Here is a 16,374-nt window from a genome sequence, read left to right as displayed (position 1 = left end):
TCTCTATCAGACTTTAACTAATATTATGACCTATGATCAGAATTTGATAACAGATCTTAAAGAAAAAAAGAAGCAAAGTTCAGCAAAATTCAACCTCTTGTTTTGTGTTTTTCTCGCCTTCACATAGGTGGCCAAATGTAGAATGATTGTCGGGGGTGATCCAAGACACCACATCAAACTTCCACTAAACATCCATATGGGCATTCACCTCAGCATCCCTAGGTTCATGTTTATTGGTCCTTGCAAAAAGTTAAACAAAATTGTTAGCACCTTCCCTCATCCGTTGAATGGCTTATGTTACATCCTCAGTCAAAATAGGAAGGGTATGGGGACCTCAATCAGATTCGCACTTTCACCTTCATTTGATAAAAGGGCAAACTTGAATGACGAACAAACTTGAATGACAAAGATAGCGAAAAGTTTCCCAAAACACTCAACTCCTCCCATTTAAAGGCAAAGACATGTGGATGACCCTGATCAGTAAGGGAGAAGAGTTATGAGATAAACGGTTAGATTTCCCCTTAGAAATACACCCAAACTCAAGTGCACTATAAGTCATGTCATGCCCTAATTTGTTGCATCAACGCATGTGTCAGGAAAAGAAGGTGAAATGTTTCTACGATGGAAATGCATTTTAATGTGCTTGTTCCCCGCTATTTTTCAACTAATTCCAGACATTTCAGTTCTAGCTCCCATCAGACAACATCCTAGATGCTTGCCAACATGGCTTCCCCGACTCTCTCAGTGCCCTACAAAGCCTTAGAGGTAACTTTTTTGGATCGGCCAAAGGCCCAAATGATTAAGGCCCAATTCATCTCAAATATGTTCCACTTGACCCAAGATATAAAACCAGTTCACATGGAAAGTAAGACACATTCTCTTATCTCCATTTTTCACTACACTTATCTTGAATCTTAAATTGACATGAACGTTGAAGTGCTAACCATGCAGGTCCACCCCGCGTTGCCGTAATTGATATTAGCACTGCCGATTCAAAATACTCAGTTCCTCAACTGCATCCATATTTATGCTTCCTGAACGGAACACATTGTATCAACAAAAATTAAATTTTCTTGAAAATCAACCCAACTTTCATTGCTCGAGCCCAACAATTGCAGTTTTTATTATCCAATAAAAGGTAACCAGAATCAATGAGAGACTCTCGTTAGGATGAAGATATTAAAAGTTTAATATTTTTTTGGCAAAATTAAAGTAACAATTAACATCCATCGATAGAAGTATGAATGAATAAAAAAAAATAATAAGTATAGAATCGCCTGAAAATTAAGAGAAAATAGTAAAATACTTTGATACAAGACGAGAGAAATCTAATACCATACTGAATTAAAATAAGAAGATAAATTACCAAAACATTCCATAAAAGATTTATTTTATTGATAAAAAATACAAAATGAGATTATTGATAGAGAGAACTTAATTTCCTTTTATATCAAATAATAAGAAGAGAAATAGTCAAAAATTACAGCATACTATATTCAATATAACAAACTTAATTATTCCTTTATTACGAATAAAATAAAATAATTGGACTATATTTAAAAATAATATAATTTAATGGTTTAATGGATCTACATTGATAATATAAATTAGTTTTAATTTTACACTATCATCCAATAAAAAATAATTAATTTTCTATATTATTAAAAAAAATTAATTAAATACATAATTATAATTAATTACATTATCAATGCATTACTACTTTTCTCTAATTTTCTAATTTTAATAGTATTATAGACTTAAGATTACAACATAAAATTGAATTTGCGTCTGTTTGGTAAAAATAGCGGTTGACTGATAAGCTAGCTGATAGCTTATAGCTTATGACTGATGGCTGATGACTGATGACTTATAGCTTATAGCGGATGGTTGAGACTGATAGCTTATAAACTCATTGAAGTGTTTGGTAAAATTAGCGGTTTAATTAACTTATAAATGTAAAATGACATAAAAGATATTTAATATATAATTATTTTATTTTAAATTAAAATAAATTTTAAGGGTTAAAAATGGATATTAATTGAAATAATAAGGATAAAAAAGGAATAAAAAGTAACAAGCTATAAGACATAAGCTAAAACGCTATTTAAAATAGCGTCTGGAAAATAAGCTATAAGCTAATAAAATAAGCTATAAACTCGTGATAAAAAGACCGTTACCAAACGAGTCTAAATTATCATATGAGCTTATAAGACATAAGACATAAGCTATAAGCTAGAAATATGTCTTACCAAACAGAGTCTTTATGTGTGGCATTTGGGAGGAGTAGGATCTGCCTCCCCCATCCGATTTTTTTCTTTCTTGATAAAAATCAATTTTCTTATTGCACATTCATTCTTAAAAAGAATTGGAATTTAAATTACAAGAAAATATATTAAAATCGTAACAAAACACAGAAAGAATAAATTAGAAACATTAAAGACCATATGAATATTTGATAAAGAATAAATTAGAAATATTAAAGACCATATGATAAACATTTTAAAAATAGAAAAGAGAAAAAAATAGACTTAGTGGTGACATTTCATTGTCTTATATTTTTCTGAAAGGAAATGGTTACCTTTAAGTTAAGAAATTTGCCTGTCACATGTTTTAATTTAACATCTATTGAGAATGTAGTTTCTTCCCCGTATATAATATGTTATCACATCTTTATTTTTTACACATGTTTAATAATATTTATTTTAGAAGAAATATAAGTATTTTATAAAATAATTATAATTAGTTAACAATATAAAAATATTTACATTAACAATATGTATAATTAACATAAAAAAAAAATGTATAGTTGAATTCCATTATAGTCATTTACATATTTGTTTAGATATTCTAAAAAGATTCGATTAAATATTTCTATATATTTCTCCCCTAATCAATTATTTTGATTTGATTTGTGATTAAGATAAGAAGAATTTTATACATTTTAAAATAAAAAGCAATTTAGCAGCATAATAAGGGAACAAATCTTTTCTTACATGTTTCGTTTGCGGTGACAATTATCTTTAATTATTTTTTAATATTATTTCTTTATGAGAGAAAATTATACTCAACTTTTTAAAAATCTATTAAAATGTTTTTATCATTTAATTTCAAAGACTAATCATTCCAACCTTAGAAAATTATAATAGACGATAAAGTCTTACTGTAAAATATTTAATATTAAATTTAACCCAAAATTTCTAGTTAAGAGAAATTCTGTCATCTGTTTCAAATACTTTTGAGTTATTTTCGATACATTTTAATTTATGGATAATTTTATCTATTTTTTTTTTATGGTCGGTAATTGAATTATCTTTTTATTTAAAAATTAAATTATCTTGATTTGCAATTATAATTTTCCTTATTGGTTCACAAAATATGATGCAAACCCCCAACGGTGGTTGAAGAAAACAAAAAGCATGTGGTTGTTATTACACAAAACAAAATGACCAAAAGACCCTCAAGAATCTTTTTTATCCTTATCCATTTCACCATGACCAGTAGTTGGTAGTGGATAATATAGACATATCACAATTATTACACGTTTCTACCGTCCAACAACTCTTCAGTTATCCAAAATCCAAAAATCGAATATTCAAAAAAGCACTTTTTTTTACAGACAACTTAACTTGCAACTTGCAATACGCCCACAGACACAGAAGTGAAAAAAGACAGAAAAGATTGCAACTTTTGCTATTTCTTATGGTTGAATGCTTGTTTGGACCATAACCCATTTTTCGTAATAGTGATTTTCTTTGGTTTCTCCGTCGGTTCATCTTGTTGGTCAAACATGTAAGTTTTTTTTTTTTTTTGAATGAAGACATAATCAAGAAATCTTAAGTTTTTGTTCTTGTTTTGAATCTTGATTGTTTCTTGATTCGGATTCAGATCTCAATTGGGTTATTGTTTGTGAACTTGTTTTGTTGAATGCAATACTCGCTTTAGGAAAAAGTTTATGCATTTTCTTTGTATTTGATATTCTTGTGTGCATGTTGTTAGTTGGTATTCATTGTTTTCTATATGAAGTTTGTGTTTTTTTATTATGCATTTGTAACCGACACAGGCTTGAATTTTATCACTCATGGTAAATGCGGGTTCTTGATTGGTCTATAAATTTGTTTTGCACTTTTCTTTATATCTCAGATCTGGAAGAAGGATGGTTGAATTAATTAATGGAATTTGAGTGTTAGGTGAGGAGTTTATGAGGATTTGGATCATCAGATTAGATGATTATGGGCCTCAATGCTGGTTTGTTGACTTAACATTAATACTGTATAATCTTATCTCTTGCAACAGATTATTCGGTTACTGATGTAATTTAAATTTTATTTCGATTTCAAATCAGAGTTGTTTTAGAAGTCTGTTACACAATTATATGTTTTCGTAGAGTTCAAGTTTGAGTGATTAACGGGTGGAGATGTGGTGTCTCTCTCACCTATTGTTGTAGAGCATTGATCTGTTATTACCCTCGGAGTTCTTCCGGGGAATTCTATTATATATTTACAATTTCTAAGCGTCTATATATCTCTCTCTGGTAATATCCTTTTGTACAAGCATGCATTTCGTTTAGTTTTTCTGTAGTGTCAGGCATGGTAAGTTGTGGAAGATCTAGGAATTGTGATAAGGTTTCTTTTGTTATATGAAATCGTGTAGTTTTTCCTATTAAAGCTATTTTCTCATTATGCAGCGGCAACGGTTGACAAGCATTGGTTCTTTTCAAATCCTGTGACATTCAATTGGCAATAACTGTAACAAAGCTTGGAGAGGTACTTCTAATCTTTAGAAGGATATAATTATAAGAATTCATCCTAGAGTTATCGTTGGAGGCGATGGAGATTTGTGCTGAAACTACACATTCCAATGGGAAACAAACTTTGAAGCATTCTAAATCTGCAATTGAAGTAAAAAGATCAAGCGAAAACACCTATAGATATTTTCATTCCAATAATGTGAAGCAAAATTTAAAGCAAACTTCCACTTTTGTCAATCATGGTGAGCTTTCATGAGCATGGTTAATCATTCTTTATCTCGATTTTTTGTATTGTTCATTTTTAAAAGTTTTTACTCTGATGTTTATAACCTAATATTGAATATATAATGCAGCTGCAAATGCTTGGCATGAGAATAGAAAAAAGTGGGTTGGCGACAAGTCTCAGAATTCACCAAGAACACCTAAGGATCCAATTATTAGGTATATGTTAACCTAGCTCGTGTTCTTTTCATTTACGGAAGGTCAGTCCTTGTTAACATTCACGGTGAAAGGTTTTTATTTGGCATATAACTTATGACAATTCTGATTTATTTTGTTTCAGCTGGTCAACATCATATGAAGATCTGCTTTCTACTAGCGAACCTTTTGCGGAGCGCATACCATTGCCTGTAAGATTTCAATAACCTTGTCTAAAACAATACATGTAATGCATTCAACTGTATACATGCTCATACAATTTATGCTTGAGTGCTATAGTGTTGCTAAAACTATGTGAAGCTATAGCGCCACTATAGCTGCAATTTGGCAACACTAAGCTTTACAATGTAGAAAGCTTTGTGCATATTTCTTCCACGTACTGATTCAAGTTTCGATTGGATTTGTGGCTGATGCAGGAGATGGTAGATTTCTTAGTTGATATTTGGCTTGATGAAGAAGGCTCCTTCGACTAAACAGTAACTGAGACAAGAATCAAGAACTGTGTAAAGCCTTTAACCTGCAATGACCTTAATTAACCTCTTAGCACAGCATGATTTGATGGAGTAATATTAATATTCTCCAGGGTTAGTATTTTTTTATCGTAATCCCGATTTCGATTTATGTGCCAGGATCTCTTAGGAGACTCTGCTCGAGTCTTGTTTCCTAGAGGCTTTTAAAAAGTTATTATTCTTCCAAAATTTATCTAGTAGTAAGTTGTATTTTGTTAGTAAACATATTTGTATTTATTCAAGTTAATATCAGTGAATTAAATACATGTTTTGATTCAATACTATTTACACATTTATAATATTAAACATGTGCGCATGAGTAAAGTTTGAATGTCTCTTATTCATTTGGTTGGGAAACAATTATGAGGAGGCAAATTGATTATTGTGGAAGGAGTTAGAAATTCCAAGATCTCTTGGAGAATAAACTCTTTTTTTCTTCAATAGATGTCAATCATCAGAAACCACAATCACAGTTTGATTTTTCAATCTGAACAGCAAAAAATATTCACAAGAACATAAGAATACCTAATGAATCCCTTCACAACTAGATCTCACAGTCTCTCATAGAGTTAAGCAACTTTAACAATTATATTTTTGCTTAGAGGTTAAAGATGAAATTTTCAAAAATATCTCACACAACACTTGTTCAATATGAAGAAATAAACACTAAAGAAAGTTTTTATTCAAGGTTAGTTTGAGAGAAAGTTTGTGTGATTGACAAAAACACTCAAAAAATTTCAAAGATTATGAAAGTTATCTTTTATAGAGAGAAAGAAATTGGTTTTTATATGTGTTAGAGATAAAACACAAAATAGGTATAAAAACAACACTTTGATTCGAGTTAAATACAAAAAGATGATTCAAATCAAGTGAGAGAGTGATCTGAACCAAAATAAAAGAAATTAGAATTTTGCTAATTTGAATTGAGTCAAGTGATTTGAGTCAAAAAAATCTATGACTTGTGTCACATTTCACGAAGTGAATTCCAAAATGAAAAGTTCATTCATTATTCAAGTTAAACAAAGTTGTGATTCGAGTCAAAGTACCTTTTGATTCGAGTCATGTAAGGTCTTGATTCGAATCACACATTTGGCGTCATGTTCCAATTTTCATAACTTACTCATGATTCAAGTCAAGCTTTGCATGATACAAATTATGCTTGTATGAAAATCTTGATTCAAGTTACAAACTTGTGAATCAAGCCATCTTGCACTGGCTTTTGTCAAATGCTCAATTTTAAAGCAATATAAGTGATTTCAACCTAAGAGAGAATGAGAGACAACTGTGAGGGATTCAAAATACGATACAACAAGATATGGTAAAACATTAAAACAAAATCTAATACAAATATCCATAGTGCAATTTCAATGATTATATTGCTTTATTCTTTTGATATAATCAAAATCACATTTGAATTCACAGTTACCTGTACAACGCATAAAATCACAGTGTTGACCAGGACTAACATATTAGTTCAGAATGACTAAAGACAATGTATCTTGGCCATCCTTAGAGACTTGAGTTGAATTTGGTTGTCTTCGAAGTTCAGTGGAATCAGGTTATATTCAGAGTATTAATTATTGAAAGATTCGAAAAAGTGAAAAGTGATTATTGTTATGGGATCGTGCTAGCATTATTCTTCTATAGTGACCTTAGAACAAACATGTTTAAACAAACAAACTTAGTGAGAATTCTAGTTTGATCTCTCTTCCCCGATTAAAGAAGCATAAATGAGTTTAAATTGCTCTCACTCGTTCCACTATAAACTCAATGAATTCATAAAAATTGATGAATTCCTTTAAATACTCCACTATCGGTAAAAGTTCTGATACGCTCCTGACGGTATGGTCTAATCATCAGATCCGAAGTTGAGTGATGCGTCAGATGATGCATGTGAGGAAATGACCATACATTTGTTCGAGTTTCTTCGCTGAATCAACCTATGAGACCAATGTAAATATCTTCCTTGAATGTTTTCAAAACCACATGTTCTTCTCCTTCGCACGTTTCGTCTTCAATGGAGTTTCTCAAAATTTATCTGTTAGAGAAAATGAGGAGTGCAGGAAGAAAAATACATGTTCCAATTCTAATTACTTAAATGACAAAAAAATTAAAATATTTATATATTAGTGACATGACATAAGTTGGCATAACTGTAATTTAAAAATATTGAAAAACAAAATGAAATTTCCACTGAATGGGACACATAAGCACCTGAAGTGCGTCATTTCACTTAAAGAAAAAAATCTTCATGTGATGAAGTTGAAATTTGGATTTTTTTTACAGAGATAAACAAAAATCCATCTATATGGCAGGGGTAAAACGATATTAAGCCCAACAATCAGTAGTAAGTGCTACCCTATTGCAGTCAGACTTAAATGAGGCTTTTAACTCCAGTTTCTCAAGTGAAGTTGAAAATAATCTCTAACTATTATACGCATAAATTAGATGGTAAATTGAGGTTGCATTACTTTAGAATAATATTTAAAACCTTTACCCTCAACTACACTAAATGTTTATTCATCTAGAATCATAAAAATTGACAAAACTTTTCTACAAACTTCCTTGTCAAATCTGGAGCTAATATGAACCAAACCAGATCTTTTTACTGTTGGGTATGTAAGAATAGTTAGGGTGAGATCAATTGACATAACAAGGGGATTCTTTGCATATATTTTAAAATATGATGGTTCATGTTGCTGGTGCCATGAGTCCTAGGGTTACATAAGTATTTTTTGTGGCAGTGTTTACAAGTTGCAGTTGGTGGTGTATCAACTAAGTTATCATTTAATCTAATAACGTGTTCCCAGCAAGTAGATGATTTCCTAGAACCACTTGCATTAACTTTTCTCTTCTTTGTAGGTCGAGTATTAACCAATTCAGATCTAAGAACTTCAATTATTGTTGCTGAACCAACTTCATTAATGACATTTTGAATAGGTTGATTTTGATTAGACGAAACCATCATTAAAAAATGAAGGAGCCATAATCAATAACTACCAATCACATCACACATGGTAGTAACCACTTGGACGAGTCTGGATACCCATGGTCCCACATTTCTTTTCTGCCCCGCCTATTTTTTTAGCAAAGCAAAACTACGATTTCTCATTCATAATTAAAAGTTCAATACAATAAGGAATTACATGAATAATACTACGTCTAGCTCAAGAATTAGCCGTCTTAGCTAACGAGTGAGCAACCATATTCGCTTGACGTTTAACAAACTTTACCTCAAAGTTGGGAAAGTTATTAAGTAACAACTTTATGTCTCTAATTATGGAATAAAATTTAGAGATTCCTGCAGAAACTAATTGAAAAGCTTGTACCACTCTAAGTGAGTCACTTTCAAAGATATTTCGATCAAGATTTAACAAAGTAACACTTTGAATAGCTTCCTTGAGGGCTAAAGCTTCCACTTCAAGAACCGAAAAATTACCTGGATCCCACGCCACTCTTGTTGTGATGAAGTTACCAGATGCATCTCTAAGGCACCAACCTCTATTTGTCGTGCCTCTATTATTATTATTATTATTATTATTATTATTATTATTATTATTAAAACCTGCGTTTAAGTTGCAATTGATCCACCCATTAGGAGGCGGGTTCCAATGAAGAGTTTGAGTATGCCCGTTGTTATTATTAGAAATTTGTTAGGCCGAAAACCATTCTCTCCATTTATGATATGCAAGCCAACTGAATTTGGATCCATCTTCGTGTGTATCATTCCATACAAGATCATTCCTATTTTTCCACATGCCTTCAATCGCTACTGCAACTTGGCCCACAATATTCCCATCTTCCTTGCTGCAAATATCAAGGATGAGTGATTTTACATCATGAAAATAATGAGATCTATGATCAATAATATTGCTCAAACTTGCAGAAGTCCAACAAGTGTATGTGTCCGGGCATCTAAAGAAAACATGTCAAACATCTTCATCGTTATTACCGCAAAACGAACATGCTCCCATGCACTGGACATGATGTTGCCTAAGCCGCATACGGGTAGGCAAACAATCCTGACAGATTCTTCACAAAAGATGCTTTACTCTAGCAGGTGCTTTAATATTCCAGATGTTGTTCCAATTTTCATTGGTAGATAGATGAGAAGGGATCTTCTTAGCATTCCTCCACACCATGTATTCCGATCATATATTGTAGCAACCATTTTGTTCCTCCTTCCACAACAATCTTTCCTTCTTAACCTCCAACACTAGTGGCACTTGAAGAATTTTCTTCACTATAACATAATCAAGCATATCCACTAAGACTCTCAAGTTCCACTATTTTACATTATTAATCATGAGATTACTAACAATACTGTCATACGCACCTTGCTTATGAGGTCCCTAATACTCCACCTGCAATCGAGCTGTGAGATTCAAGCTCCATGATGAGTCAATAAGGTTGTTGACTGAAGTCAGGTATGTTCCTGATTTGAAGAGAAATCTGCTTTCTCTTGGTGAATTCGACAAGAAAGGATATGTTTTCCAAGGAGAGAAAAGTATCCTAAGAGTCATGAAGGGTTCGAAGGAAGTCTTGAGAGGCGTGAAGAAACAAGGCTTGTATACCCTTGAGGCTGAAGTTGTAAGTGGTTCGACAAATGTTGCATCCACGAAACCTTTGTCGAAAACAGAAGTCTGGTATCATGAGCCTTTGGTTCGAGAAAGGGACCGGCTTACTTGTATCGAAAGTATCTCCACATGGTCGTTGGTATGTGTTCCGCATGTGCGTAGAGTGTCCCGTGTGTCCGGCGGTACAAGTGTATGTGGAAGTGGAGTTTCCACATGGAGGGGGAGCATTGTAGACTCACACTTGAGGGGGAGTGTTGAGAATAATGCAAGTGTGAGTATGGATAATAGTCCCACATTGGAAATGCATGTGGTGACTTGAGCATATATAAGTGGGAGAACCCATTCACCTATCACCTTAAGGTTTTAGGTGGAGAAGTGGTGTCTCTCCCACAAAGGTGTGTTGCTCAAGTGGAATGTCCCGGAAATTAACAATGCTCCCGAACTCGACCCTCCCCCGATTGTTGCGCTAACAAATGGTGCCTAGAGCCAGGTCACAGGAGGTGTATCACCAGTCGAGATGTAGTTTTCAATGAAGCTGAAATGGCTTTTAAGAAAACTAATGATGTTGGTCGAAGTACAGAAACATCTGACGAAGTGCTGGAACAGGTAGAGATTCCTGTTGAGGTGGAGCATGTTGATGCTGAATTGCATATCCCAGATGTAGTCGAAGAAGAAGCAGAAGATGATGAAGTTGAGGAAACTGACGATGACTACCTATTGTCGAGAGATAGGTCGAGAAGAGTCATCAAGCCACCTCAGAGACTTGGATATGCAGATCTTATAGCTTATGCCTTAATCTCTGCAAGTGAGGTTCTAGACGAAGAACCTAGAGACTATAAGGAAGTTATGAGGAGTCGAAATAAGACTGAATGGCTGAAGGCCATGGATGATGAGATGAAATCTCTTCATGATAATCATACTTGGGAACTGATCAAGAAACCTGTTGGGGCAAGGTTAGTCAGCTGTAAATGGATTTTCAAAGTTAAGGAAGGAATTGAAGGAGTGACGTCGAAACGATACAAGGCAAGGTTAGTTGCAAGGGGTTTCACTCAGAAAGAAGGTGTCGACTTCAATGATGTGTTTTCTCCTGTTGTGAAGCATAGGTCCATTCGAATGTTGCTTGCCATGGTGGCACAGTTCGATCTTGAACTGGAACAGATGGATGTGAAGACTGCGTTCTTGTATGGTGATCTAGATGAAACGATCCTGATGAGGCAACCTGAAGGGTATGTCGAAAAGGGGAAGGAAGATTATGTGTGCAAGTTAAAGAGATCTTTGTATGGGCTGAAACAATCTCCTCGACAGTGGAATAGGAGATTCGACAAGTTCATGGCACGCATAAGTTTCATTAGAAGTCAGTTCGACCACTGCGTTTACTTCAGATTTCGACCTGGTAATTCATTTGTTATTTTGTTGCTTTATGTGGATGATATTCTCATAGCAAGCAACAATGTTGAAGATGTGATGAGGGTGAAGGCTGAACTCAATAAGGAGTTCGATATGAAGGATCTGGGAGCAGCTTCCAGGATTCTTGGAATTGACATTCGAAGAGATAGAAAGAAGTCGAAGTTATGTCTATCTCAAGAGGCATATCTACGGAAGATTCTTGAAAAGTTTGGTATGTCGAATTCGAAGCCAGTTGTGACTCCAACAAACCCTCAATTCAAGCTGAGTATTGATCAGTGTCCCAGTACTGATGTCGAAAGAGCCTATATGAATAGCATTCCGTATGCTAATATAGTTGGTTCTTTGATGTATGCTATGGTTTGTACTAGACCCGACATAGCATACGCAGTAAGTCTTGTAAGCAGGTACATGGCGAATCCTGGAAAGGCTCACTGGCAAGCATTGAAGTGGATTTTAAGGTACATAAATGGGTCTCTGAATAGAGTCCTAATTTATGGTGGAGCCTTGGGTGAAGATAGTAAAGCAGTAATAGAAGGATATGTCGACTCTGATTATGCAGGTTGTATGGATTCCAGAAAATCTATTTCTGGATATGTTTTCACTATGTTTGGCACTGCAATTAGTTGGAAAGCAACACTTCAGAAGGTTGTTGCTCTATCAACCACTGAAGCGGAGTATATTGCCCTAACTGAAGCTGTGAAAGAAGCATTGTGGCTTGAAGGTTTTGCGAAGGAGCTAAAACTTCAAGGTCGAGGTATCACTGTTAAATGTGATAGTCAAAGTGCAATACACCTGTCGAAGAATTCAGCCTATCATGAGCGAACTAAGCACATTGATGTGAGGCTGCATTTCGTCAGAGGAGTAATCGAGCGTGGAGAAGTCCAAGTGCTGAAGGTTTCGACTGAAGACAATGCTGCTGATATGATCACCAAGACATTGCCGAGTTGCAAGTTTTTCCACTGTATGCAGTTGATAAAGCTGCATGAAGAAAGCTAGTCTATTCCTTGACGTTGCAGAGTTAGGTCCAAGGTGGAGATTTGTGAGATATTGGATCGAACTCTAGTATTGTCGAAGGATAGCTTCTTGGTTCGACAGTTCGACAGAGTTAAGCATGAAGTCGAAGGATTGTTCACATGCTGGTGTCGAAGTGTGCATGCTGTAGTCGAAGATGGGTCTAGCATGCAGATGTCGAAGATGCTAGGGTTGTTAGCATGTTAAATTAGGTTTTAGTGTTTAAACCCTAATTTGTTAAGTTAGCTTGTTTATTAAGTTGGCTTGTATAATGGGCCTTGCTGAAAAAGCCTATTAGTTAGTATGTTAGGTTTTATTATAAATAGCATACTAGTCTCTCATCATTGCTAAGCTGCAAATCCTAATTTAGGGTGAGAGAGGTTATTTGTTATTCTTGTAAACTTGTAATCTTGTTTTAAGAGAAAGTGAAAGAATAGCAGTTATAACCAATTCTTGTGTTCTTATTTTCTTCCCTAATTACCTATTATACTTTGTTATTGGTATCGTTTTTCACAACACGAGCGTTAGAACTTCTCTAGTTTTCCGCATACTTCTTCATACATAGCTAGGATTAAATCCCAACTTAGCATCAAAGAAAGAGGTTCTAGGAAAGTACCTTGCTTTAAAGATGCGAGACACTAAGGCTTGAGGTTGAGTCATGATAAACCATCGTTGCTTAGCTACCATACGCACCTTGATGTTGAACTCTTTAAAATCACGAAATCCTAACCCTCCTTCCTTCTTCGGAACCGTGAGTCTATTCCACGACATCCGTCTTATACCTTTGTTGTTACTTCCCTCTCCCCATTAAAAAGAGTTTAACATCTTCTCAATGTCATTGATCACCGCATCCGCGAGAATATAAACATTCTTAATGTAAGACAAGATGGGTTGAAACACAAATTTGATCATAACCTCCTTACCAGCTTTAGATAAAGAACAACCTCTCCACGAGTTGATTCTTTTATAAATTCGATCCTTGATAAAAGAGAAAAATGCCTTTTTACTCCTCCCCATCATGGAAGTTAAGCCTAGATAAGTTCCAGTCCCCATAATGTGACGTACTCTCATTATGTTAGCAAGCTCCTCCTTTGCCGACAACAATAAGTTATTGCTGAAGAACACTTCGGACTTCGAAAAACTAATTTCCTGGCCTGACGCGTTATCTAGGGGTGTTCACGTTTCGGTTTGGATCGATTTTAAGGCAAAAACTCATCCGATCCAAAGTTAAATTTACTTGCTGTTTGATTCGGTTTTGGATGATATGTTAAAAAAATCCAATCCAATCCTATCCAATTAAATGCGGTTTAGTTTGCATAAGTTTTTGAATATCCAAATTATAAATTATATTTTTATTAATATTATAAAAATACTAATAAATCATAGATTTGATATCACATATATATATATATATATATATATATATATATATATATATATATATATATATATATATACCATATAGTATATTAAAAATTAATATTATAAAATAAAAATGATCAAATTATAGTTGAAATAAATGAAATAATAAAAATAAATAGATTAAACTAAGCTAATAGATAACATTAAAAAAATAATTATCATATAATAATAAATTTATGTAATATATCATACTAATAAAAAATAAATAAGTAAAGATATCTATACATGCGGTTCGGTTTGGTTAGGATCGGTTTTGAAAAATCAATCCGAAATCCGATCCGAACCGTGTGGTTCTTACAAAATGACATCCAAACACATCCAATAAATTTCGGTTTTTTGCGGTTTTCGGTTTTTTTGGATTGGTTTGCGGTTTTTATTTGGATTGATTTGGATTTGAACACCCCTAGTGTTAGCATATGTTTTGAGTAAACCCATGAGTGATCTAAATTCAGATAAATTGGCCCTGCAAAATAGAAAACAGTCGTCAGCAAAAAGTAAGTGAGACACACTTGGTGCCCCTCTGCAAATCTGGATCCCGTGAATATCTCATTTCGCCACTGCACCCTTTATAAGGGCCGAGAGGCCTTCTGCTATTAGAATAAAGAGATACTGAGACAATGGGTCTCCTTGCATCAATCCTCTTCCTGGTTCAATAGGTCCAACACTTTCAGAATTAACAAGAACATTATAATGCACCGAGCTAACACACATCATCATCCAATGAATCCACCTGTCCGCAAAACCCATCTTTTTTATTCTTTCAGAAATCCCCAATCCACTCTATCATAAGCTTTGCTGATGTCAATCTTAAGAGCCAGATGCGCCTTGTTACCCTTTTTTTTCTTTTAAGGGTATGAATAACTTCATTAGCAATCATGGCGTTGTTCATAATAGATCGACCCTCCACATATTCCGATTGTTCCTCTGAAACTCACTTATCCAACACCTTCTTCAAGCGGTTAGCAAGTACTTTAGACACCACTTTATAAATAACATTACACAAAGCAATAAGTAGGAGATGTTTCATATTATTAGGTGGAGAGCATTTAGGAATCAAGCAAATATTTGTAGCATTGATCGATGTCGGGAAAAAACCTTGATTCAACCACCCCTTTGTTGCCCCAAAAATATCATCACCACACAAATCCCAGAACTGATAAAAAGCATGGTTAAATTCATCCGGGTCGGGCGACTTGTCCGGGTGCATATCTAAGAGAGCCAAATGAAATCCGGCTTTCCTAAAATTAGCAAATAGCCTGTCATTATCCTCATCATTGATCACTGTTTGAGATAGTGAATAACCGGCTCATACATCCCTTCCGTCGCCTAAAGAGATTTACGAAGTAGCATTTTGCGATATCACGCAATTCCTTCTGATCCATAATGATACTGCCATCTTCCCTCCTCAAATTCTCAACCTCCTGAAACTTCTTTCTCACTGTGGGTGAGTGATGAAAAAATTTCGTATTTAAATCGCCGTCTTTGAGCCAATGCATTTTGGTCCTCTGCTTCCAAAAATCATGGATGTGCGTGGATCGTGATTGCCACGATATATGTCCATAATCTCCAGGTGCCACTGTAAATCTTAAATAAAATCACTGCGCTTGTTCCTGCTCCAGTGCGTGAGCTGAACTTCAGAAGTGCATAAATGGTGCTCTAGCACAGTACTATCACTATATTGCCAACCTGCTTAAACTGCTTCTTTAATGTCATCTTCAACTAGCCATTTGTTTTCAAATCTAAACTCGTGTCTCCTAATTTAAAATTGTAGTGATTCATAATCTAAAAGTATAGGGCTGTGGTCCGAATGCGACGCGGGGAGATTCCACAACTTGGCATTACCAAACCGAACAAACCAATCCGCGTTGACCATAGCACGGTCCAAATGCTCCTCAAATATTTGGTTTGTTCCTCGACTTTTCAACCAAGTAAATTAGTGAACTTCAAGAGGTAAATCAATAAGGTTGCAATCGCTTACCGCTTGACGAAAACCATTACACAACCAGTTAGGATGAGGAAGACGACCAACTTTGTTGTCTTGATAAATTAAGTCATTAAAGTCTCCTATTACACACCACGGAGCATTAGACATATCATGAATTCCACGCAAAATATCCCACACCTCTCTTCTTCGATTACGCTCTGGATAACCGTAATGGCATGTAAGTCTCCAATCGCCTTTTACTTCGTCGTTCACCATCACATTGATAAAATTCCTAGTGTAATTTATGATACTGCATGAAGTGTTAAACTTCCACATCAC

General features: G+C 34.5%; 1 protein-coding gene across 1 annotated transcript; it reads left to right on the top strand.

The window, feature by feature from the left end:
• Positions 1-3,575: 3,575 nt before the first annotated feature.
• On the top strand, positions 3,576-5,973 carry LOC131613684 (uncharacterized). Its single transcript, XM_058885335.1, has 5 exons — positions 3,576-3,789; positions 4,685-4,989; positions 5,101-5,188; positions 5,310-5,376; positions 5,602-5,973. Exons 2-5 carry the CDS (start codon positions 4,827-4,829, stop codon positions 5,656-5,658), a joined length of 375 nt encoding a protein of 124 aa, XP_058741318.1. The 5' UTR covers positions 3,576-3,789; positions 4,685-4,826; the 3' UTR covers positions 5,659-5,973.
• Positions 5,974-16,374: the final 10,401 nt, after the last annotated feature.

The sequence above is a fragment of the Vicia villosa genome, linkage group LG1 (assembly GCF_029867415.1).
Source record: "Vicia villosa cultivar HV-30 ecotype Madison, WI linkage group LG1, Vvil1.0, whole genome shotgun sequence".
NCBI classification, from domain to species: Eukaryota; Viridiplantae; Streptophyta; class Magnoliopsida; order Fabales; family Fabaceae; genus Vicia; species Vicia villosa.
This window is presented reverse-complemented; position numbering and strand designations above follow the sequence as displayed.